This window comes from Pollicipes pollicipes, unplaced genomic scaffold (genome assembly GCF_011947565.3).
Source record: "Pollicipes pollicipes isolate AB1234 unplaced genomic scaffold, Ppol_2.1 Scaffold_4295;HRSCAF=5057_pilon_pilon_pilon, whole genome shotgun sequence".
NCBI lineage: Eukaryota > Metazoa > Arthropoda > Thecostraca > Pollicipedomorpha > Pollicipedidae > Pollicipes > Pollicipes pollicipes.
The window spans coordinates 29,679,519-29,705,021 of record NW_023596461.1 but is presented as its reverse complement, the minus strand read 5'-3'; the positions used below and the strand labels follow the sequence as shown (position 1 = coordinate 29,705,021).

Here is a 25,503-nt window from a genome sequence, read left to right as displayed (position 1 = left end):
AAAAGGGTAGGGACTCCACTCATTCCGGTTTACTTTAGACTACAAAACATTTATTCGAATGACATAATCTCCTCGCCTGGCAGTGATCCACCTGACAGCGATAGAAGAGGTAGGCGAGAGTAGGAGCGGGCGTCAAACAAGCGAAACGAGAATAGGAGCGGAAGTCGAACGAGCGAGACGAGCGACGTAGCGAGCGCAGGACGAGCGAGACCTAGCCAGGTGGGAGACTACTGCTCCGGAATCCCACCTGCCCAGCGGTGCAGTCTACCCGGGACGGCGCAGGCGGCGCAGCCTTACCTGGACCAACCGACGGCTGATTGGCCCGAAACGCCCCGCGGCGTTTCGGTTAACGGACACGTCCAACACAAACACATACCGCGCTTACGGTTCTTAGTAATCAACCAGTCGCTCCTTTAGAAGGCAGCTGGCCAGTGGTGGTAGAACTCTGTAGAACCATTTTCGAAGCTTGAAAAAACATGTTTAATCTGTGGTACACGAAACAGATATTTCCCTGGATTTTCATCAGCTCATTTTAATAGGATTGTCGTATGGACACGACAGGTGACACATTATTTGACCTACAAAGGAGGACAACTCCAAAATATCAGGGGCATTGCAATTCAAAGCAATTCCCACACAGACGTCAGAGCTGATGGTCCATAAGCTTACGCGTTGCATTACCGTGCCATTCTCCGGGGTGTCAGCATTAGACGAATCACTCAGATTCAGCGCTGTGATTGATCGATCAACTTGCCTGATCTTCGTCACGTAACGTGAACGGCAACGTTTCCATTGAGAGTCTAAGACTATACTGAACTAGTTTTCTTTTCACACAGTAGCAGGCCTTCATCACGAGATGCGCGGTAGGATTAGCTTCCTGGTAGGAAATGTTCATTTCATCAGCATTCTTTGATTCGGGAAAACGCTTTTAAAACGTTTCCAGTTTTCAGAGACCAGCAGAAGATTCGCCATGTTTTCATAAGGCCCTTCTCCGCTGTCCCCATACTAGCGGGAAAATCACCAGAATTTATCATGAGAAAACATGTCCGCTTCTGGCCCCTCTCGTTGTCGCCAACCATACTTTTGCGTGTGCATAACAAATCTAATGAGCACCTCAGTGAGGCTAAAAGCAAGACGTGACACACCTCTCTCGGAGACCACATCCCGCCACACGACCCAACGGCAGCATAACTTTTGAGATACTTAAAATTTCCATAGTTTGCGTGATCGGAACTTTATCGGAGCTTTACAGGCTACGTACACAAATAAGGAATTAATCGCAATTCCAAAGCACGAACGTCTCTGAACGCCCGAACGTCCTATCCGCTCTTTATTTCCACTTCTTTTCCCCATGCGCTAGCGCTTTTTTGTCTATGCTTTTGTGAAATGTGTGACTTGTTATTCGCGCGATGTGCACGTGTATGACATGTTAAGTGTTAGTTTATTCACTCTGGTTTCCAACCGTAAAACATAAGCCTTAAGTTAATATCACTTTCCAATGTGCGTACTTGACAAAAAAACTACGTCACTTACCGTATCCACAAACAGCTACTTCTATACAGAATTGCATTTTTTCAAATGCCCATCCCATCCTACTCTAGCGCTCAGAACATGGCCCCAAAGAATTGATCCGCAGAACACGGTGATCGTTGCTCGGTTGCTCCGACTCATCTGGCAGGCACCGCAGGCAAGAGACCAGTTAGGACGACCTCATCCGCTTAAGACATCGGGATTACGGGTCCCTGGCACAGCGCTCACCTGACCCTCACGGAGCATCGAACACAAGTGACCGCTCACCGTCCCACCACCCGTACAGGACACCGTAGTCAAGCTCAGCAGGCATTTTTAGTTCTCAAAAGGGGTGCAACGCACCCCATCACGCCCGTTTTATGGAGCACCAGCGATTGCATGGGCCATCTTAGAGCTAAGGGGTCATGGTGCAACCGAGACCCGAACCCGGGCCCTATGGAAGAGTACGCCATGTTAACCACCCGGCCATCACGCCCCACCCAACACCCATAATACTAACTAAACTTCTCAGAGCATCAACAACGGCCTCAGTGTGTGCTCACCTGTACAAAACACTGGTAGAAGGCATCAGCTGCCAGGTGCCGGATAGACACTCTTGCAGACGGCCATGCCCTGCTCCTCCTCCATCCTCCAGGCGGAGAAGGCGGAGCTTAGCCTGTCATAAGGCAGCGGCAGCGGGCCGTCGCCGCTGCCGTGCAGCACGCAGTACAGAAACTCTATGTAACGAGACGCCAGCCGCAGCGTCTGGATCTTGGACAGCTTGTCGGAGGGCAGCGTCGGGATGATCTGGCGCAGCTCATGGAAGGCCGAGTTGAGCAGCTGGGTGCGGTGGCGCTCGCGGTTGTTGGCCATCTGCCGCTGCGAGTGCAGCTCCTGCAGGCTGACGCACGCGCTGGCGCGCCGCTTGCTACGCAGACTGCGCTCGCCGGCGCGCTGTCGCGAGCGCGTCGCCGGCTGCGTCGGCGAGCCCCAGGCGGCGTCCGGGCGGTACGCCACGAGCGTCGCGCCGCCCGTGGCCGTGTACTGCAGCGGCGCCTCGGCCAGCCCGCGGCCTCCGGCCTCCGGCGACGGCAGCTCCTGCTTCACGGCCAGCCGCCCGGCCGGCGCCAGCGGTGCGCTGTGCATGGCGTGCTCCGTGCGACCCCTGCCGTCGGTAGTGCGCCTACACGCGACGGCGCCTTACCGCGCTCTACCGCCGGCCGGCCTGCGGCGGCGTGCGCGGCCTGGCCGACCGCCAGCGGCCCGCCCGGCCCCGGGCGGGGGGCGGGGCGTCGCGCACAGGCGACCATTCAGCGCACTTTTTGCCGCGGTCCTCGCTGAAGCCGCTTAAATTGCGCTGCCATAATGAGGTGGGCCTCTGAGGGAGGGTAAGGGGGCGCCGCCGTCCCTCGGCCAGGCGACACGGTGTGCTATTACACTCGGACAGAGGGGGGAGGGGACGAGTTATAGACTGCGACATGACGATGAGAGCCCACATTTCGCAAAATCCACTTGAGAGCGGAGCACGGACCGTGTGTGTTGGCACACGCGCCTCACGAGTCACGGCTGCACTAATTGGGACGGTGAGATAAAGTGATACAAGCGCGCACAAAGGCGGTGGAACCGCAGGCAAGATGGCGTCGGAAAACCGTGGCAGCACTCCAGCGGGCGGGCTCATCTCGGGTACCTTGCATTAGCAGTCGGAGGGCGTCCGTCAGCCGGGCTAAAGTGATCGGCCCAGCTGAATTTGATCCAGACATGTTCGGTGACTACCGCATTAAGCTGCCGCGTAGTATTCTTACCTTGCCTGCAGCACTCAGCATGAGTACCTAATCACCCGCACCAAAATGACGCCGTCGTTTAACATTCTTCTTCTGAGATATTTTTCTTTTCTTGTCGTTGAAATTGTACGCCTAGGGTGAAAACCAAACCTGCGGATATACTTAACACTGCACGCGTAGGAAAGGAGAGGCCTGGTGGCCGGTAACTCATCCACTTTTCACGACGGTTTACCATAAGTCACGTAGTAATGCATGTCAACAATTGGTTTCAAAACAGATCGCCCCCATCCCCAGTTATCGCGACGTTCCTGCAGCCCTTTCTCCACCAAATTTCATCCGTTTGCAACTTTTTGTGAAAATATGCTGGCGTGCTAACCCGCGGATGGGCGCTGGGCAGCGGGGAGTTGATGTTTGATAGTTCATCTCCTCTGCCTTTAATAATGTATGCCGTGCTGAAAGAAGTCATGATTTTCCACGACACCTCAAAATGCTCATTTCTGTACTTTTTACAGCCGGATAAAAGGCAAACTTGGTGCAGACACCACACACATCTGATTTGCTGTTGTTTTGACCGCAACTGAGAGCCCAACGACCATACCAGACGAGATGGCCCCGAAACATTTTGGAAGCGCGTTGCATGGCACATCTCTTCCGCTCCCAGATGCCATTTTATGTTGTATTTTTTGTTCTAACACATTACATGGCCAACAAGTGGGAAGGTGGCGCTCAGCCCTTTTCCTTGCTTGAAAACCAAAGCACCTCTCCGTGGTTTCCCTCTGAGAAAATAACTCTCATTTCCATGCGAGTAGTCGCAAGCAAAGCATTCAAGGAATATGCCGTATCGACTGAAGTCGCCAGAGTTGTGTGACATAGAAGGATCGCTTTATGCCTCGCCAGCTTCCGTATCGCAGGAGGCTGGTACGACGGCATCTTACCGATTACGTATCCACCGTCCAGCAGAAAAAACTCGTGCTCACATCAGGTACCTCAGTACCTGATGTGACACTTTTGAATAAACCATTTTGTGGAATGCCCAAGCTTTGTTTTTGCGCTCAGGTTTGGGTCTCGTAATTTCGGTATTAGCATGAAATCAAAATATTGCGCCATAACTTTCTTGCCTCGGGTTTCCACTCTGACAGACTAAAGCTACCGAGACTGTCATGTATTACTTAGCGTTGACCACCGCGCCTGGAGCATAACATTGGTTTATGTGACCAAAGCATAGCATTGGCTACTGTGGCCCGAGCATAACTCTGGTTTCTGTGACCAAGGCATGGTATTGGCTACGGTGGCTAGAGCGCAATGCTGGTTACTGCGACCAAGGCATAGCATTGGCTATTATGGTCGAAGCATAACGCTGGCTACTGTAACCGAAGCGCAACATTGGCTAATGCGACCGGAGCACGGTATTAGCTACTGTGGCGAAAGCATAATGCCGGTTACTGTAACCGAAGCGCGACATTGGCTAATGCGACCGGAGCACGATATTGGGTACTGTGGCCAGAGCATAACTCTGGTTACTGCAACCGAAGCGCGACATTGGCTAATGCGACCGGAGCACGGTATTAGCTGCTGTGGCCAGAGCATAACACTGGTTACTGTAACCGAAGCGCGACATTGGCTAATGCGACCGGAGTACGGTATTAGCTACTGTAGCCAGAGCAAACGCTAGTTACTGTTACCGAAGCACGGCATTGTCTACTGTGGCCGGAGCACAACGCTGGTTACTGTGACCGAAGCATGCCATTGGCTACTGTGGCTGCAACATAACGCTGGTTACTGCGACGGAAGTATGGTATTGGCTAATGTGACCAGATCATAACGCTGGCTACTGTGACCAAAGCATCACATCGGCTAGTGCCACCGAAGCTTGGCACTGTCTGAAGCCGATGGAATGTGATACTGGCTACTGTAACCGAAGTATGACAATGGACACTGGTAACTGTAACCGGAGTATGATACTGGTAACGGTGACCGGAGTATGGCACTGGTAACTGTGACCGGAGCATAGCACTGGTAACTACGATCGGAGCATAGCACTGGTAACTGTGACCGGAGCATGACACTGGTAACTGCAATCGGAGCATAGCACTGGTAACTGTGACCGGAGTATGGCACTGGTAACTGTGACCGGAGCATAGTACTGGTAGCTGTGACCGGAGTATGGCGCTGGTAACTGCAATCGGAGCATAGCACTGGTAACTGTGACCGGAGTATGGCACTGGTAACTGTGACCGAAAGCATAGTACTGGTAGCTGTGACCGGAGCATGGCGCTGGTAACTGTGACCGGAGTATGGCACTGGTAACTGTGACCGGAGCATAGTACTGGTAGCTGTGACCGGAGCATAGCGCTGGTAACTGTGACCGGAGCATAGCACTGGTAACTGTGACCGGAGCATGGCACTGGTAACTGTGACCGGGGCATAGTACTGATAACTGTGACCGGAGCATAGTACTGGTAGCTGTGACCGGAGCATGGCGCTGGTAGCTGTGACCGGAGCATGGCACTGGTAACTGTGACCGGAGCATGGCGCTGGTAACCGTGACCGGAGGGCTACTGTGACCGAAGCATTGCACCGGCTAACGTGACCGGAGCATGACACGATGCTGGTTGTTGTGACCGCCACACTGGGGGGGGGGGGGGGGGGGGGCGGCGCCGGACTGCCCGGTGAGTTGTGACTAACGTCGCCCCATCAGCTCCCCCGGCTCGGACCGGCGCGGCTGCTGCCGCCGTCGCAGCCGCCGCTCTGTTTATTCAGGTGCGCGCGGAGAAGCTGAAATCCAAACTGAGCGCGACTCCCACGGCCGTACGGTCGTGATTCAGCGGCGGCGCCTGCCGGCGGTCGGCAGCGGCGGCCGCGGCGCCGCTGACGGCGGCCACCAGTGCCGCGTGCGCGGCTGACGGCCCGGCGCAGGTGCGTCGCTAGCGCCGGACACCGCCGGTCAGGCGTGCAGCGACGCCGCCTGTCAAGTGCGCACTTCCAGAAGCATCGGAACACTCCGCAACAGCGGAAGTCACGTGCTGAGTTCCGGGTGTGGGCCAATAAGCGAGACTGCTCGTCTACTGGTACTGGGTAAAGAACCGCTGCCGTTCTCAGGCTCAGACAAGGTCTGCGCTTATTCTTAGACTCAGAGAATTCCAGCTCTTGTTTTCAGGCGCATAGAAAGTCTGTTTCTGATTTCAGATACAAAGGAAGTCCGCTTCCCTTCTCAGGCTCATATTAAGTCTGCTTCTGCTTTGGGTCCGGAGAGGAGCAGCTCCTGGTGGTAAATTAGAGACGAATGGAGCTGCACCCGATTGTATAACCTCAGGAGAGGCTCACTCCTGTCCTGATATCATTGGAGGCAGTCTGAATGTAAAAACAAAAATCAAGCACACCGCCCGACACTTTGGTACCGGGGGATTCAAAATATGCAGACTATTTGGAAATTCGTAGTTTTTCTTTGCAACATTTGATTTTGTGTTAGTTTCTGACGGGTTACGTTTGCCAGCATATTGGTCCACGGTGTTCCACTGTTCACCGGTATCCTTCATGTCCTTAAATAGCGGGTTCGCGAACGATGTAATCTGCTAGTACAATCTACTTATAACGACATTGTAAAGACGCGAGATGAAAATTGTATTGATATATACATACATACATAAATATATGCGTGCATATATATATATATATATATATATATATATATATATATATATATATATACATATGTATGAGTGCGTCCAAATTTTCAAATAATGTGTAGTATTTTGCTGAACTAGGTTTAAAGGCTACATACCTACGTAGTGAGAAAGTAGAAAATGGCGTACATAACAAATTTGGCGCATCTTTGAAGGCAATGGGAGCCATTATAAAAAAGAGTGTAATATTTCACTGAGTTCATTTTACCGGCTACGGTCGGGTCAGCTGGATCGTGCCGGCCATGTTGCAGGGGCTGAAAAGTCTCCAATCAGTGGTTATATGGCAGCCTCGGCCCAAAACGTCCGTCGCACTTATTTCAAGAAAATGGGTGTTGGCATAAAAGCCCACAGATGGCTTGTTTTTACCGCCCTTCTCAGACCGCGTTTTTGCAATTTATGAATCCCATGTTCCACCAACCGCCTGCGCGCGCCGGCCGCCTCCGAGGCTCGGTGGTTTCCAGCGGCACCTCTGTTTGCGGCGGGGACGCGCGCATTCTTGCGTCTTCCCCTGAAATAAATGGATCGCCGTCAAAGGGGGGGACGCGGCCGGTGCGCGGCTCCGGTGGTTTCGAAGCGTCGGCGGAGCGCGGCCCGGTGACGGAGTGTTTGTTGCATTCCGTGACGGCGCTGAGCGTCACATTAGCGATGACCGTGTCAGAGTGGGGGAGGGGGAGCGCTTCCGGCCGCGCCGACTGGAGGAGGCGTGTTGTCTCAGCCAGCGGCGGCCGCCGACATGAAAAGGTGGCGCCGCCGCCGCTGCCGGGGGCGGCGTGTTGTTACAAGCGCTTAATTAGAGCACGCGACACCGGATGGAAAATTAAATTGTGATCATCGACGCTGTTTTTCTGACAGCTAACGAGGACACATGTGCGCGTCTCCTTCTCCCCTCCCTTGCACATAACCAATCCTGAAACGACCGCTCCTGCGGCGTAAAAACGCTTGATGAGGGGATGGAACACAAATCAAAATGCATATCTATGTTCTGTCCTTCCGTGACGCTTGTTCAAGTTGTGCCTTTATGCCAGTCTTCTAATGAAATTGACAGTTTGTCTTTTACCTGGATTCGTAATTGTTATTCGACAGCTGTTTGACACGGCGAGCCATAGATAAGTCATAAGTAAAAGTACGCAAAGCGAAAATAGGCAAATGTCAGCATCTCACCCAACAATTTATTTTGGTTCAAACCACTGGTCACAGCTCAATTCCAAAAGTCTCGGATTGTCGCAAGACTGTGACATCACTTGAAAAGACGGGGACAGCAAACGAAGCCACATGTCCACCAACTCTGCAGCGGGGGAGGGGGGAGGGGGTGTTGCCTGAAACCTGTACCGTTGTCATTGATCGGTGCCGATAGTTACGTCGTTTGAATGTTGTGTGGCTGCTACCAAGGGTACCAACCATTCTAAATGATTGTGTGGGAAGGCTGAGCCGAGGGTCCGGTGAACTACTACCCCCCCCCCCCCCCCCCTTCCCCGCCCCCATTTTGTCTCAACGGATTTAGCCCACGTTGTTCTGGCAAAAGGGCATAGACATTGTTAAAGGGCAAATATTGCCCCGTAAAACTATAAATTTGTGTACCATTGGCAAAAACATTTTTAACGTAAGCAGCACAGCAGTCTCGCAGCGACAGATCCAGAAGACGGGAGAGGTGTGCTCCTTCTGATCGGAGGCGAAGGTGCTCCTCTAGAGACCGCCTTAGGGCGCCCAAGGCAGCGACAGATCCAGAAGACGGGAGAGACGTGCTCCTTCTGATCGGAAGGCGAAGGTGCTCCTCTAGAGACCGCCTTAGGGCGCCAAAGGCACACTTTTATGGCGGCCATGAGTGGCAGCACGTATTTTTTTGTTTTGGGGGACTGGAACAAGTCTAGTGATGAAGGACTTTGGTCATTCCCGTACTCAAGAGCTATTCAGTTTAACCTCTTAGACATTTGCATGTCTTATTGCCCTAGCTGTAAAGAGCTTATTACATCGTTTATCCGCTCAGCTGTTGGTTTTATCCGGCGGTGACAACAGGGACGTCTTTATATTACGAAGGTAGGGGGTGTTCTAGTCTTGGTATGCACTAGGGGCATAGTTTCCTATTCAGTTGGAGATCAGGCGCCTACTTAGGTGCCAGCCCCCCCCCCCTTCCCGAACTTTGGGGAGAAAAAGGATCAAAGGTGGGGAAAAACCTGTTTGTTGATTCATTTGGGGACAGCTTCGGTCATTGTTTACTATTCGGCTCCCTCCCCCCCCCCCCCCTACTCATCTTGTGAAAATACGCTCCTGGTATGTGCGCTGCTCTAAATGGCAAACATATATGTTTCGCTTCTAAGACGTAGTACCCATTTGGCTACATTAACGGACGCAGTTACGAGGTTTGGGGAACAAGTCATCTGGCCACATTACAGAATCTAGTCCTTTTTTCCTTGGATCCTTTCGTGTAATACGGCGCTGCTCTGTCTAAGTTACAATTTTGCGTGAATCGCAACTCATATTACGGACTAGATTTGGCATCGTACCACGTTTTTAAATTCAGCTATGTTTTGGCATCAACAATTGCAACCGCCAACGAAACTATCACCAACAATCCCAAACAACACTCAGTTGTGTTCAACAGCTCATAGCAAACAACTCACAATGCCCAATAGTTGTGTGATTTTGAGGCTAAAAGGAAATAGTTTTAATTGGATTTATACAAATGCGCTGGAAGCACAACGATGAGAGTAAATTTGTTGTACCTTTGATGTAGAAAATGCGTGTGCTGTTAATACGACCGCCACATGCATGCTACTGACCACATCTGTGATGTGGAGAAACGCGTAGTGGTAGATTCGCCGCTAGAATAAGTATTCATACATGGTTTAGTCAACGAAAGTCATTTGGTCGTTGGCTTGACAGTGTCAGCCAGGTTACATGGCGGCCAACAATTCGGTAGTCGCATAGTACGGTAAAGGCCGTTTCGTGTTGTTTGAAAAAGGACCGAGGCAAAATGGATCTGTAGAAGATGTATTACTATGATCGGATAGTGGTTCAGAGTGCTAGCAATAAGCTATGTTCAGAACCGAATCATGTAAAAAATCCGTCCCGGCAATGGTTCGTTTGTCGCGACGGAATATCGCTTTAAATAAAAGAACGTTCACGAGACCAAAGAATCACTGGCGTTAATATCATGTTAAGCTGAGTTGTTAAGTTCAGTTGTTAAGTTGTCATGTTAAGAAGAGCGTCATTAACGGATAAAACGAAACCAGCCAACTAATGAAATTGTTAACTCTCATGTCCAAAGCCACCCCTCGATTGAGAAATGATCGGAAAGTTGCGGGTTCAAGTTACCAAGCTAACGCTTCATGGCGACGCCACTGCAAGGAAATATCAAAGAAGTAGCTGTGAAATGGTCAGCACTTTCCTATGTCTTTGCAGTATTCCAACCAAAAATATCGGGGGGTCCAACCCAACATTGGGGGGCCAACTGAACATCGCAAGGGCAGAACGGCCAACTGATCATGGCAGGGGCAAAACGGCCAACTGAACATGGCGAGGGCAGAACGGCCAACTGAATATTGCAAGGGCAGAACAGCCAACTGAACATTGCAAGGGCAGAACGCTCGCAGAAAAGTGCCAATCGACACCCGCGGCTGCTGCTCCGGCCAGAGCCAGAGGGCGTCGTATCGCGCCGCTACTGCACTGGCCAGTGTTTGACGGCGAACTGTCTGAAGGCCGTGCCACTGAGGTCACTTGCCGATATCCATTGGTATGTTGGCTGCGTGGCCTGTCGCTGCGAGCTCGATGGTGCCATGGTGGGTGCGCTGGCTGACTGTTGATATATTGTCTGCGTGACCTGTCGCTGCGAGCTCCGTGGTGCCATGGTGGGTGCGCTGGCTGACCGTTGGTGTGTTGGTGTGTCACTGCGAGCTCAGTGGTGTCATGGTGGTTACGCTGGCTGACCGTGGGTGTATTGGTGTGTGTTGTCTGCGTGACCTGTTGCTGCGAGCTCTGTGGTGCCATGGTGGGTGCGCTGGCTGACCGTTGGTGTGTTGGTGTGCGTTGTCTGTCTGTTGTTCGTTGGTATATGTTGTCTGCGTGACCTGTCGCTGCGAGCCCAATGGTGCCATGGTGGGTGCGCTGGCTGACCGTTGGTGTATTGTCTGCGTGACCTGTCGCTGCGAGCTCCGTGGTGCCATGGTGGGTGCGCTGGCTGACCGTTGGTGTATTTGTGTGCGTTGTCTGTCTGTTGTTTGTTGGTATATGTTGTCTGCGTGACCTGTCACTGCGAGCCCAGTGGTGTCATGGTGGGTGCGCTGGCTGACCGTTGGTGTATTGTCTGCGTGACCTGTCGCTGCGAGCTCCGTGGTGCCATGGTGGGTACGCTGGCTGACCGTTGGTGTATTGGTGTGTGTTGTCTGCGTGGCGTGTCACTGCGAGCTCAACGGTACCATAGTGAGTGCGCTGGCTGACCGTTGGTGTATTGGTGTGTGTTGTCTGCGTGGCGTGTCACTGCGAGCTCGACGGTGCCATAGTGAGTGCGCTGGCTGACCGTTGGTGTATTGGTGTGTGTTGTCTGCGTGGCGTGTCACTGCGAGCTCGACGGTGCCATAGTGAGTGCGCTGGCTGACCGCTGTTGCCGCAAAGTTGCCAGCGTCGGTAGGCTGTTCTTCGCATGTCGTGCTGCTGAAAGCTCTCCGATGTTGCTGGGGGCGTCCTGGAATGTTGTCGTGTCGCTGCAAACTAGATGGCGCCGCTGGGTGGGTTGCCTAATTTTTGTACTGCATCGAGGGTATTTGGAATTTGCCAGACCTGTGATGTCAAGCGAGGCTGCGGTGTAAGCATATCAAGACGCTGTAAATAAGCCAAAATGTAGGGATGATTTCTCAGCCCACATGGTGGTTTGGTGCTTTAGGGTGTGTGGACTGCAGTCATGCAGCGCCCATTCGCCAACCCTATCTCATTCGTGTTTCTTAGGCTAATGTTGCCCCGTTTCGGAGCGTTGCATCCGCGCATTTTCCAGCCACTGACGTAATGGGGAGTAGGCTTGCTGGGAAAGAATGGTCACACCACCGTGTCATCAGCCGGCGCTTGACCAGCGTTTCCAGGCTGGCACCTCAGCTGACAACTTCTGGAATTTGCCGCTACGCAAGGAATGTGGGTCAGCGTTGCATGCATTGCAAACTGGTACCGGTGCCAGCAGAGGTCAGGTATTCATGCTCCAGGTCTGCACTCAATGTGTTGTCAGGCTAAACATGATGACTGTGTTTGCGCTTGCTTCCAATGGCAGGCGTAAACATTTACACATTTGATAAATGAACACCAGGCTTTAAACATGTCATGCGGAATCTGCCTTCAGCGAATAAAGCAAATCATAAAGCGTTTTGGAGGCAATACATTAGGGACACACCTAAAACTGAGTTTGAGTCCACTGTGGAAAGCAACGGAACACTGTTGTGATACTGGCAGCCACCGTTCTCCAAACTGGCGGGAGGTAGTCGTTTTACGCAAAATAGCATAATATGCCACGGGTGCTATTATAATTATTTGCCGTCCATGGTCAGAGAACGCATGCGACGTCATCTTCCACCGTCAGGTATGGTGTGCGGTGTCGTTGCCCATGATCAGTAATGGTGTATATTGTCGGTTTTATCCCGTGAGGGATTTCGCACTACGTAAATACCACTGCGGGATTCCTTTAACTTCGAGAGCATTGGCTGCACTTCCAGTGACGTCCATTGTTAGGTCAGACTGCACTCTCATTGACTTCCGTCGTTAGGTCAGACTGAACTCTCAGTGACTTCCATCGTTAGGTTAGACTGCATTCTCATTGACTTCCGTCGATAGGTCAGACTGCACTCTCAGTGACTTCCATCGTAAGATCGGACTGCATCCTGTAAATTTTGGCCGGACCTGAGGATAGAACGATCTTTCTAAGGGTTGACCATCCTCTCGGTCTGAGGACACCGCTCATTACAGCCATATAAATATGACGCGCTGCACGCAAAGACCGAGCACTAGATGATTCCAAACGGGCACTTTTATCACCGAAATTTGTGTTCAATGCTATCTTTATAGCAGACCATCAAATTTAATATCGTAGCCCCTGTTGTATTGACGTCGCTGACTTCATCATCATGTTCGTATCATTTCTCATCCCAGTTTCTAGACAACATCTGCAACATCTGCTTTTCAAAACTGGCGTATCCACTCTGTACGTAGCGCATTTCAGCCTTAAGCATCCTCATCACCTTCGTCAGTTTCATTCCGTAGTGCCCTAACTGGATTTGTGCCTCTAGCGCAATATATTATAATAAACCTCCTCTGTAAAAATGGACGGATGCTGTGTGGGCCCAAAAGTGACGCAGTTCTCACAATCAAACAAGATAAGGGTAAGATACTGACCAGACCTAAACCAACTTGGGAAGCTCGTAAAACAGCTCGTGAAGCAAAGCACCACGACCGTGGCGAAAATTAAGTATGATGCGCGTACTTAATCCTGCACATCTTGCACATACTATGATGTGTATATTTTCCACTTTCCTTCTGCATAGTGTGCTATCCGTAGCGCTTGGGATTACTGTAACACAGTTGTGAAAGGGAATGCTCCACATTTGATGATATTGAGGCAAGCATGAGATATGATGGAAAAGGCCATTCGTAACTATTATTATGTTTTGCAAGTGCAAAAATTTCCCTAGATATACTCTAAAGCGTACAGGAAAGCCGCCACTCTGCTCTGACACACCCGTAAGAGGACAGGAATGGCGCCGCTCTGCTCTGATACGTCCTTAAGAGGACAGAAAAAGTGCCGCTCTGCTCTGAGCCTCAGAGCAGGATTGATCCCTTTTTGAGCCAGTGAGAACGTGTACAGCTCTGCTCTTCTCTGTGTCTGAGAACTGTGGCAAACTCTCTCTTAGCCTACAAGGAGGCGGCTCAGAGAGGGAAGCACTGCTGCATCATCTGGGGAATCAGCCGTGTTCATCTATATCAAGCGTTACGGAAGGGAGCGATAACAAAATTGCAGATTATGTAGCCCCAGGGCTTTAAATCCACATTCTGACAATAGAATGCTCCATCATGGGTGCTTGTAGCTAAGTATCAAATGATGGTAATTACACGTAGGCTCAGCACGAAAGAACTTCCAGCATCTCTGAATAATATGCCCCATTTACAGCATACGAATGCAACACAGAGCGGCATCTTAATGTCAAGAGACAATTTTCCACTCGCAGTTGCTGTCTGTTTATAATGCGGGAGTACCACTATCCGCAACGATGCTTTTGCTGAAAACTGCCCGCTGCAGAGCAGCAAGCACAAGTCGTTTTTCTAATATTCACCAGTTTTAGTCATCTATTCTGCGTGAGCACCCTTGCCGTGCCACCTATGCCAGCAAAGTCCTAGGCAGCACTTCAGCGCGGTGACGCCACTGTCCGCGCCCATCATTCAGTGGGGACGTCCGGGAACGGGCCCGACGAGGGAAGTAGCGGGGAGGGGGAGGAGGTCTCCCTGCCAGCCGGGTCGGCCTGGTCGACGGGACGGCGCTAATGACACGGGAGGAGCCGGCCGGCCACCGGGACGCCGCCGGCCGGTCCGGCCGCTCCCGCTCCTGTCAGAGGCGCGCGCTGGTGACCGCGCTGCGCACGGGCAAGGTGAACGCCACCACCGTAGACGTGCGCAGTAACGCGCGTGGTGTAGTCAATAATCGTGGTACCCACAGTACAATATCACAAAGATGAAGAGTTTCCCCTTTCACGCATCTGCGAAACATTCGGCGCCCTCCATTTTCCATTCCCTGTGCACGCCTCTGCGAAGAGCCGTCCAGGATGAGCGGTCCGAGACATCAAGCGATTAATGGACAAAATAAACGTTTCAGCAGATTGCGCGAAAGAACGGGTGTCTGTTTCAAACGGTCGTCACATCAGCGGCCGGTCAGAGGGAGCGCTGACGGTTTTCCCGGCTGTTCGCCATGGGCAGCCGTCCGCTCCCCGGGCGCCACCCCGGCCTCAAACAGCGGAGGCCTTCATCGGACGGAGCCGTTAACACCAGCCAGCGGCTCGCCGCTAATCCGGGGACGTTGGGCGCCATTCTCGCCGGGCCACTGATTGCCGGTGATAATTTCGTGGGCGTTTAGTCTAAGGAAATAATGCTAAGGAGGTCGCCGACCTAATTGGGACAAACTTGGCGTCAATCGCATGATCGCGTTTCCCACGCTTTTCATGCCGTACCGCAGCGGCATACAGCTGAGTGCCAGCGGAATCAAACATCCGGTCTGTACAGGTTTTTCGGTGAAGCGTGTTGGCTGCAGATGGACGACCACGCGCTTTCGCTAAGTGCAACTTCGCTGAGCCGGCATCCCGCTCTAGACTGACGCCTGCCGTCGGAAACGATCTGAATGTAACACAAGGTTGCCTGGAATTACGGGCACAGACAAATGGACAATACGAAACCGAGCGAAAACATGTCTAATCTTAGCTGAAATTGGGGCTTAGTCTCAAGAAGAATTTTTTTAGATGCATTTTTGCGTGGGCGTCACTTATCTAACAAACAAGCATTAACAAAGATACTTGTGTGTGCCACTGCATGTTAAAGCCTCCATACTTCAACCTTCCGTTTTGCCTGGACTTGACTGACAGCTGCTTACAAAGGGTAATGACGTAATAATCTTAACCTGGAATTACAGCTAGCCACTGCAAAGCCTACATGGAAATGATAACAAGAACACCGTGACCGCAGATTATTCTGATTTCAAAAGTTCGAAGGCGCTGTTATGTTTCAAGCACCACCTGGCGGGACTCGCATTGGGTCAGTGCTTAGACCACAGCTTTGCAGGATTATCGCGGCATAGGGAGCTGCCCATAAATTACGAGTGCCCATGAGGGGTGAGAAGGGAGGCAAGACATTCATGGCGGGGGAGTACAAAAAGAGCCGTGTCTGTCACTTTTCAACATTGATTGACAGCTGACAGCTATCAGAGCTGTCTCCTGAAATGAACAGATCACGGTATGTTGGCCCCAAAGTAGCGTAAGCTGCCTTGGTCCCGGCGAAGGGTCGTGTTTTGAGGACACTGTGGTTAAAGCAACCTGCCCGTATAGATTAAATTCTGCCCTAAATGCGGTAATTTGCCATTCCATTCGGGGCACCGTTGCTGTCCGGCACAAAGGATGTTTATTTTGCAATTCAGTTATCATTAGGTATATGTACTGATAAATATGTTCTTTCCATGACCAGCGTGAACTTTGTCGTATCATTTCCAATGCTCCAGAGGAACAAAAGGCTAGGTGTTACTAAAAAAACTTGAACTCGGTTAAGATAGCCTTACCCCAAGGAAGTGTGAGTTTTCATACGAAATTATGCTGCATTTTCTTCGTGCCTGTTGAGAAGTTTGGTTTTGGTTCCTTTTGTTATATATCTACCGTGCATAGAGAAATCCACCTCACCATGGGCTGTCTTCAAGACGGCCGTGGAAACGACTGTGGATTACTTTTTGGCTGTGAACTGTTTTAATGTGATGTAATTACACCCTAACATTTAGGACCATGGTCATTGAGCTGAAGGTTCGTGTTGGTGAAGTGTAATATACATCCTATTTGCATTGCCAGAAGTAGATCACTAATTCAAATATGACATGCGCATATATATATATATATATATATATATATATATATATATATATATATATATATATATCTGACCGTATACCAGCTTTAGATTTTAATGTACTTTGGAACAACCGACGTGTTTCCCATGAATCGTGAACTAACTTGAAGTTTATGCACGTTGTTAAGCAGTTCTGAGGTTATTTGACGTGAATGTGCTTACTTACCCATTATGCGTTTGCTTGGATATATATATATATATATATATATATATATATATATATATATATATAGCATGGGCAATCCAACTGCATGCAACTGCATGAGAGATCTAGCCCGATAAAGGGTCACATCAGTGCACCGCGCTACCATAGAACCTAGTTGCGAATACAGAATAACTATCATCTATATATGACATCTGCAGTTGGTACGAATGACGGCAGCTGATCTATTGGACTTACTTGCTCGGCTAAACTTGAACTTTACCCTATAAGATCAGACAGGTGCTAAGTTTTTTCTGCCCAAAAGAGCTCCATAGTCATTTTGATTTTTTGTGGGACTAAGGTAGATTCTATTCTTTTCCAGCCGTTGACCGACCATTGTTCAGTTTGTGACTGGCCCTCACAAGTGTTTGCCGAATGTTTGTTTGCCATTGTCGGTTCACTAATTCTACTTGCGCATTCAACATGAAGTGGAAGATTTCGTTGATGCGTCTTTTTTGCCTTCCTGATGGGTATTGTGACAGCTGCTTAAATAAAGCTGCTTTGCCAAATATCAAATTTAATCATATTCTGGACAGACCCGCGTTAGCCCCATTGCGGGAGGGGACGGATTCTGCCCTTCCCCCTCCCCGAGATCTCGGGACTATTTTGGCGATTGTGAAATGTCAAATGAATTTTGATTTGCTGGACGAGATCTTCATTTTTGAAAAAGAGAATTGCAAGACTATTTTACGTGCAGGCGGCAGGGGCATATTGAAGGCGTTTGGTATTACTAAAGCCATTATTTAGGTTTTCAACTGATTTCAACGCAATCAAGGCACATCGAGAGATTGGAATTTCAAACTTAACATATCGTGGCGACATGCTGGAAAGAAAAGCTATCCAAGAACTGGAAAATGGGTTGATAATAAATACCGAGGTAAACAACTACATTTGCGAAGCCGCGGTGTATATTAGGGTGGTAAAAGGGATGCTAAGTGGGTAGCAAGGGCGGCGCGGCAGGGTAGGGCGGAGGTAGAGCGGAATCTATCCCTCCCCAGTCACCACCTCTGGCAGGCAGAGGGACAAGAGCATATTTCCGCCCTCCCAAATTTTTTGAGAAGTTCCTTTTTCCTAAACTAAAACATTGTAGCTACGAGTTGATTACCAGCATTCAGATCAAGGAATCGTAATAAATCAGCTCCGAATATTTCAAGACTCCTTTGGTAGACACCTTCTCTACGTCAATGACCGGTTTTCTGGGGCATGACACCATCCTTACGAATAATGTACTCAATGCTCCAGAAAAGTAGGTCCAGTCTCAGCCCAAGAAAACCTCCTCGCTGACTCGGGATGCCCCCATTAAGAACTAGGATGCCCTTGTGCTGGATGAGGAGGAACCCTCTTTATTCAGGAGGCCTGATTTCTGGAACGGCAGGATTCCTCCACGCATCAGGCGGCCGTGGTTCCGGATTAGGATACCCTGTTTTGAGGTAGTGAGGCCCCCCTAATAGATTTAGAAGCTTGCTTCGTTAATCGGAAGCATCGTGCTCTGTATAGGAAAGGCTCTCTAAGCATCAGGTGGGTCTTTCTGGAACTGGTGGCTCCGTTTTAGGATCGTGAGACCTTTTGCTGAGTAATCCGAAGACCCCCATTTTAGATTTTGCCCTGTCTGTCTCGACTGCTGTCGGCATTTACTTCTTTGGGTATAAAGCATGAACAAGTTCATAAACGGATTCCTCGGCGCCGCTCCCCTTACTCCCCTTACGGCATATGTATAGGACGGGTATATATTATGTATATAGTACGGCATATGTATATTTGTACGGCATTAGGTATATAGTACGGCAGATGTATAGGACACCGCCTAAGAGGCCTCTGTGAGACCCCCTGAAAACTCCTTGCCCCCAAACTCAAAATCCGCAGCGCCGCCCTTTTTGGGTGGTATATTTCAATCAGGAAATCAAGTAACAGACAAGAAGCTGTAAATGTCGGTCATAAAGCTATTATGCGCTGTAAACAGCGTGTTGCCTGTATAGGATGTGTGAGGATGCGCCATGGGGATTTCCAGTTTTCCAATTGTTACTTCTCTTACTTGCCAATAACTACGTTCAGACTACTTCTTTCCAACTGCTGCTTTCCAGATACTACCTCCACACTACTTTTATTACAGTCACTCTTAAATCAAAATAATTTTACAGTTACTACTCTAGTATCCATTCTTTCACTAATAGCGCGACTTCTTATCCCCATGACTCTTGAGTTAAAATAATTATTACAGTTGCTTCTCTTATCTGTTCTTTTTTTACTGACAGCCGGTTTTGTTCATTTATATCCCATACGACCCCATGAGAAGCAGATGGGCTCGGGAGTTCATGTTTTGGGGCCCGGGGCGAGACAAAATCTATTATCTCCTAAGAATCAAACTCAGTTATGTGTTGAAAGAACAATCTGACTCGGACACGGTGTAGCAGAATTAGGAACCGAATCCATTTCATACCTTCTTGATACCTTAGGAAAAATGTTCAGTGATAAGCGCCAAGACGTCACATCGTACTCAGCTTATGGATAATAACTCAGTCCCATGCCCGGACTAGATAAACGTTAATATGCTTAAAGTCTGCCCCAACCCAACGTACTTATGTTTACTTTTTCCTGTAAGGCATCGAAGGGCCTTTCATGACTTTGTCTTTCAGAGCTTGCCGAGGGGCAAATGCCAGGTTTTGCCAAGGACAGCAGCGCTGCCCTGGCCCACAATCCCCCATCCGGTTCCCGAGTCGGCGAGAGAGAGAGAGAGAGAGAGAGAGAGAGAGAGAGAGAGAGAGAGAGAGAGAGAGAGCGAGAGAGAGAGAGAGAGAGAGCGAGAGCGAGAGCGAGAGCGAGAGCGAGAGAGACAGAGACAGAGACAGAGACAGAGACAGAGACAGAGACAGAGACAGAGACAGAGACAGAGACAGAGACAGAGACAGAGACAGAGACAGGAGACAGAGACAGAGACAGAGACAGAGACAGAGACAGAGACAGAGGACAGAGACAGAGACAGAGACAGAGACAGAGACAGAGACAGAGACAGAGACAGAGACAGAGACGAAGACAGAGACAGAGACAGAGACAGAGACAGAGACAGAGCAGAGACAGAGACAGAGACAGAAGACAGAGACAGAGAGAGAGAGAGAGAGAGAGAGAGAGAGAGAGAGAGGAGAGAGAGAGAGAGAGAGAGAGAGAGAGGAGAGAGAGAGAAGAGAGAGAGGAGAGAGGAGAGAGAGAGAGAGAGAGAGAGAGATTAGTCTACGCCCGACTGCCTGTTTTTAAGCGTTCCAATGCCTCTGTTGAGAAAACACAAAGCATTTTTTTAGCCAAACAAAGGCAAACAAAGGCACATTTTTTATGAGAGAAGCAGCTGTAAATGTTGTCGTGTGTTTCTTTCGCTGCTGGCGACGCCACTACACCACTGGTGACCTGTTGTCACCTCCGAGAGGGGTGGTCCTGGACGCTGGGAGGTCGTCAGGGGTGAGCTGTCCCCCTCGCTGGTGGCGGGCGGGGGCGCCAACGGTCCGACCCCCAGCGTCGGGCCGGCAGTGCAGCGCGGCCCTGACACGGGGCGCCAGACGGCCAGGACAGGACCTACGTGCCAACAAGGCGATATCTGAACAGTGGCTATTAACAGCAGCTTGATATCTGATGAAACAATAACTTTTGGCACAGTGCGGCAGCGTCATTATATATGATAGACACATTGCATGACAGTCGTGACAGCGTGGCTCTGGCTTATAGACGCCATGCACGTCTGTCATATCCTTTCATGGTGACACCTTCCAACACCTTCCTAATAAATCGAGTAGTGTATGGGTGGGCTTGTGGGACCGGCAGCAGATGATCAGATATATACCAAACGATTGCGCTGAATGTGGAAAGGCGCGTTCCAAGCACTACATAACAGTAATTTTGCTATTTTGCTTGTCGAATGACTCATGACCAGAGCACGGAACAGAATGGATTCAACCGGTCGATCTTCCAATGTCAATCAATCCACTGGATGGTACGTAAGTTGGGCTGGCAAGTGTGTGCAATCTACGGCTTCGCTGAATGTTCTATTCTGCTGGAACGGACTGGAACATAAATTTTGCATTGGATCCTGGTTTTGTATGAACTGAAAATGTGTTTATAGACGTCAAAACAAGAAAAAGCTTTTGCGAATCCAAACATACGACAATTATGCACAAGGTATCATCTGTTAGAATGATCATCTGCAAAACAATCCAGAAATACGGGCGAACTATTTCGCTTTCAGTTGGGAAAACAAGTGGAATCACCTATCCAACTGCGGTAGCATTTGATACTGGAGCGCTTCTGGGGACTACTTCAACCAGTTTCATGGCTGCCCCATGACTGACAAGGAAGCTTGCATAAAAAGCAAACAAAACTGTTGCCGAACTTTCGACAACCCGAAACCCAATGTTCATCTGATCCTCACGGGCAAACAGTTCAGACTGGATACCGTGAAGGTCGCCGCCCAAATGGGCCCAATCCGAACTACGTCAATTGTGAAGTGCATGTGCGAAGAACATTATGCATATGGATAAGACAGCAGTAATAGCCTTATCTCGCGTAGAAAAACCAGGACAGGAGAGAAAGATGCGTCGATATTTCGGCAAGATGCATGTATCGCAACGAATAACTGTAGTAAATTCAAAATTGTCTGCCGATCCTACTCGGTTTTTCAAGTTTTTTTTTGTAACAGCGAGCTACGACTTTTATAGGTCATGAACAGTCAGGCGATTGAACAAGAACATAAACACGAACTTGTGTGAACGCGTGGGAGGGCCATAGTCTATGTCGGGAGTCCATGTGCGCTGTTCATTGGAGAAATAATAAACACCTGCGAGACGCTAAAAACAAAACAGGGAATACATCTTTCGGTGACCTTTTTCGGCGACACACGCTCAGGCTGAAAGCCAGGGAGGTATAGACCCCAGACCTCGTTTACAGTTATGTCATCTACAGAGCACAGGACCATCCAGACAGGAAAATATGTGAATTTATTCGTATCAAAGGTCGGCGACCAGACCTTAACGCACAAGGCTCATCGAGGCTGCTCATGCAAATGTGATAAGTGCCTTGATACGTGATGCGTGTTAGCTTAACATTGTTTACATGTGTGAGTGATACCTGACGCGTGATGCGCGACGCCTGTTTATTTAAAATCGTTTGCATGTATAAGTGAAGTGTGATGCCTGCTTATTTGAAATCGCTCACATGTTTTGATGAAGCGCGACGCGTGGTACCTGTTAACTCGAATTCATTTGCGTATACACGTATGTTTCGCGTGTACTAATTCCTAGTCAGCGATGCATTGCATCGTAGTAATGGCTAGCAATTGCTCCTTGTTTGATCCCGCCGAATGTCGGTGACCTGTAGGACAGTGGCTCGCTGTTTAAATAAAAATCGGGTAGTGTTGGCATTACATTTTGAATGCACTACCATTATTCGCCTCGATACAGGCACGCACGTTGCCGAAATATCAACGCATCTATTTCTCCTTTCTCCTAGTTTGTCTACGAGGAATGAGGCTATTACTACTGTCTTATCTGTATTGGCTATATGGATGCAATTGGCATTGACTGCGAGGTTCTGGTGTGTGTGTGTGTGTGTGTGTGCGTGCGTGCGTGCGTGCGTGCGTGCGTGCGTGCGTGCGTGCGTGCGTGTGCGTGTGTGTGTGTGTGTGTGTGTGTGTGTGTGTGTGTGTGTGTAGAAATCAACTTGATCATGCGCACAGCTTGCTAAGAGCGGAGTTGGGCTTGGTAACGCATGGCTCTAGGCAGTAGACATTTGCTCTGACATATGAACGTGACTTACTACAGCAATGATTACATCTTGTCGAATCCGGAGTACCAAGGCTCATCATAGGAGTTTACATCATGGAGGAATTCATATCTGACGAGCACCAGAATGCATACACACAACATAAACATGGTCGGACGCCCCGCACGTCAACACTAGATTGACCCTCGCCCCGATCCGCAGTTTTACATGACGAGTACTGATGGGAAGGGGAATCGATGCGACCCCCTGGTGTTTTCAAACTAATGGATATAAAGCTTGACGGAAAACACCAGTGGAATGGTCTCAAGAAGAGCCCACGATTGGTGCTAGTTTGCATGCTGCTAGGTCAATTATTGACTCCATTATGCCAGGTCAAAAGCCACGATTTCCGAAAATCGCACTTTTCAGCCTCACATCATACATACGAGATCATGCCTGCCGGCGATACGAGCACCAAACACGTGTGTTAATCGTTCAACTTTAAGTGCAATGGTACATATGTTATGTCGCTGGAGCACATCTTACATGGCTCCTTTGATGTAAAAATGGCGGCCGGCCGTGCCCGTTACGCGGTGCTGTCGGTTGCCGTCCGCCGTCCGCGCCGGCCGCGGAGCTCCGTGCAGTGTTGCTCAGGAGACGCCACTGCTCCGGAACCAGGAGAACTATGTTAAGTTCCACGCGTTTTTTCAGCACGCTCAATTTTAGCGTAACAGTTTTGGTGTCAAAACACGCGCAATGAATGCCTCATACGCAACTGGATATGTGGATGCGATTGCACAACAGGCCAGAGTGGCATCCTCAAAAAACCTTAGGGATTCGCATCGACCCCCTCCTACCAGGGTGATGGTTAATGGCATTTGCTCCATGGCGAGATGTATCATCGTGCACTTGCAAAGTGGAGGTCCGCTCTCTAACACAGAGCAGCACCACAGTGAATGTTTAACCCGTCCCACCACGATAGAAAACAATTTGAGCTACAGCAAGAATTAGACATTTGGTCGCGCTGGAAGCGATCTTTTTTTCGAGAGATCGACCCCTTGATCAATCAGCAGGTGAATGCTCGCTGAACCCTGCGCTGTCTGAGGGCATCGACTGGGGACGATGTCGCTGCCTTGCAGCGCAAGCGTTGCATTCCTTGCCGTGCATGTTTTGCTCCAGATAGGCTTGTGGTGTATGCATACTGTTACGAATGTCAAAAATCCTGTGGCCAAAATTGACGCCAGCTTGTTTGAACTCAAAGCCAGAGAATGACCCCTCTTCAAGAATTACTCTCAGTCAGTTGTCAAAACTGGGAAGTCTCCTCTATTTTGGTTAACACAAAGCCGGCGCACAACAACCGAAGTCATGGACGTGTAGCCAACAGAAGGCAGAACAAATAAACTGGCATGACTCACCAGGCCTGAGCGGGGCGCGTGTGCCCCATGTTTACCCCCGTCGGGAGGGGTGCGGCGACAGTCCGCCATGTCCGCCGGCGCGTCCGCCGCCGTCCCCCCGCGGTGGAAGATGATTTCACAGCGGGGGAGGCGCCGGCCGCCTCTCCCCCGTCCGCGGCGCCGAGTTTGGACCCTAACGACGCCTGCTATCGGCGCTGGGAGCCCGTCGCCGACCCCCGGGCTGACCACCCCCTCTCAGCGTCGACGAAGGTAGACTTGACGGCACGCGGGAGGCCAGCTCCGAGCTTGGTGCAGCAGGCTCAGTGATAACCGTGCGGATACTGACGATTTATTTACTTAGCCTCAACGTGGTATTGCCACTGCTTCTCTGTACACGGACTAAGAATATCATGATTCGTCTTCTACTTAGCCCAGGACGGTGTGCGGCATGCCGTCCTCCTCAGACGGCAGCTGACGTAGCACGTGGCGACAGATCTGCGCTTGGGGCGCTCTAGTTGGACAGACACGATCTTCGTGACCCTAACCACGGAAATGATAAGCACACATGTCTAAATACACTAATGCGTCGTAAAGCTGAAGTTAGCATGCGTAGTTCCTAGAGGCCGCACCCCTGCACCTGCCACTTGGACTCCCACGCCTACCGTACCGACAAGGCAAAGCACAAAACCAGAACACAAAGCCGGGTTCAACTCGAGCCCGGTCGTCACCTCATCTGTGCTTTACAGAAAGGAATCAAAACACACACCATTTAACGCCCTACATGGCGCAGCTCCGCGGCGTTACACGCCGTGTTCAGAGTTTCACGTTTCAAAGCGCCGCGATTTACACCGGTTCGTGTCGGCGCGGGGCCAGCGCTGAAGCGGTGCAACGCTCGGGCTCGAGGCGGCACCAGACAGCTGCGACCCTCGAGCCCGGCGTGCATGCGACCTCAGCCGGTCCAGCGTCAGCCCGCGTCGGGCCGGCGCTCAGTGGGGGTGATGCCTGATCGGCGGCGGGGTTCGTCTCCAGTTCAGCGGCGGCCCCCCGTCCAGCTGGCGCCGGTCAGTTGACGTCGCCGCGGGTTGGCATTAGAGCCCCTCGTCTCTGGGGTGTCGGGACGCACGGGTCGCCGCGGCCGGGCCCAAGGGGAGGCGGGCCACCTCCGAGACCGGCCACGGCGGCGCGCGCCGGCGCGGCGTCAGACTATTCGGCCACGGGCAGACACCTGCACGTCAGGTGCCACTTCCGCGACCACCTCACGTGGGAAGCGTGGCTGCAATCTTTGTCATTATCGCCCCAAAGGTCCCAGCTAATACGAGAACCCAGATGTTGGCCAGGTATCACGCATATTCCAGGGAGATACCTATACTCTGATGATGTCAACCACTGGTTCAACGAGCACTACCCAACAGCCAACCTGCGTATTTCTGCTGGCTAATGGGCCATTGTGGGCAATTGTGTTGTGGGCATCCAGAAAACTGAGAGCAATTATTATGCCTGAGTAGGAAACCAAGCAATGACCGATTTCACACAACAAACCATCTGCATATGCTCGCTATAAGATATTGCTCTCA

The 25,503-nt window shown here is 50.5% G+C and overlaps 1 protein-coding gene across 1 annotated transcript; it reads right to left on the bottom strand.

Annotated features, from left to right (window-relative positions):
• Positions 1-2,097: 2,097 nt before the first annotated feature.
• LOC119097412 (twist-related protein 2) lies at positions 2,098-3,332 on the bottom strand. Its single transcript, XM_037220454.1, has 2 exons — positions 3,312-3,332; positions 2,098-2,463 (listed from the first exon to the last, which is right to left on the bottom strand). The coding sequence occupies exons 1-2, from the start codon at positions 3,330-3,332 to the stop codon at positions 2,098-2,100; spliced, it is 387 nt and encodes a 128-aa protein (XP_037076349.1).
• Between the last annotated feature and the right edge of the window lie 22,171 nt (positions 3,333-25,503).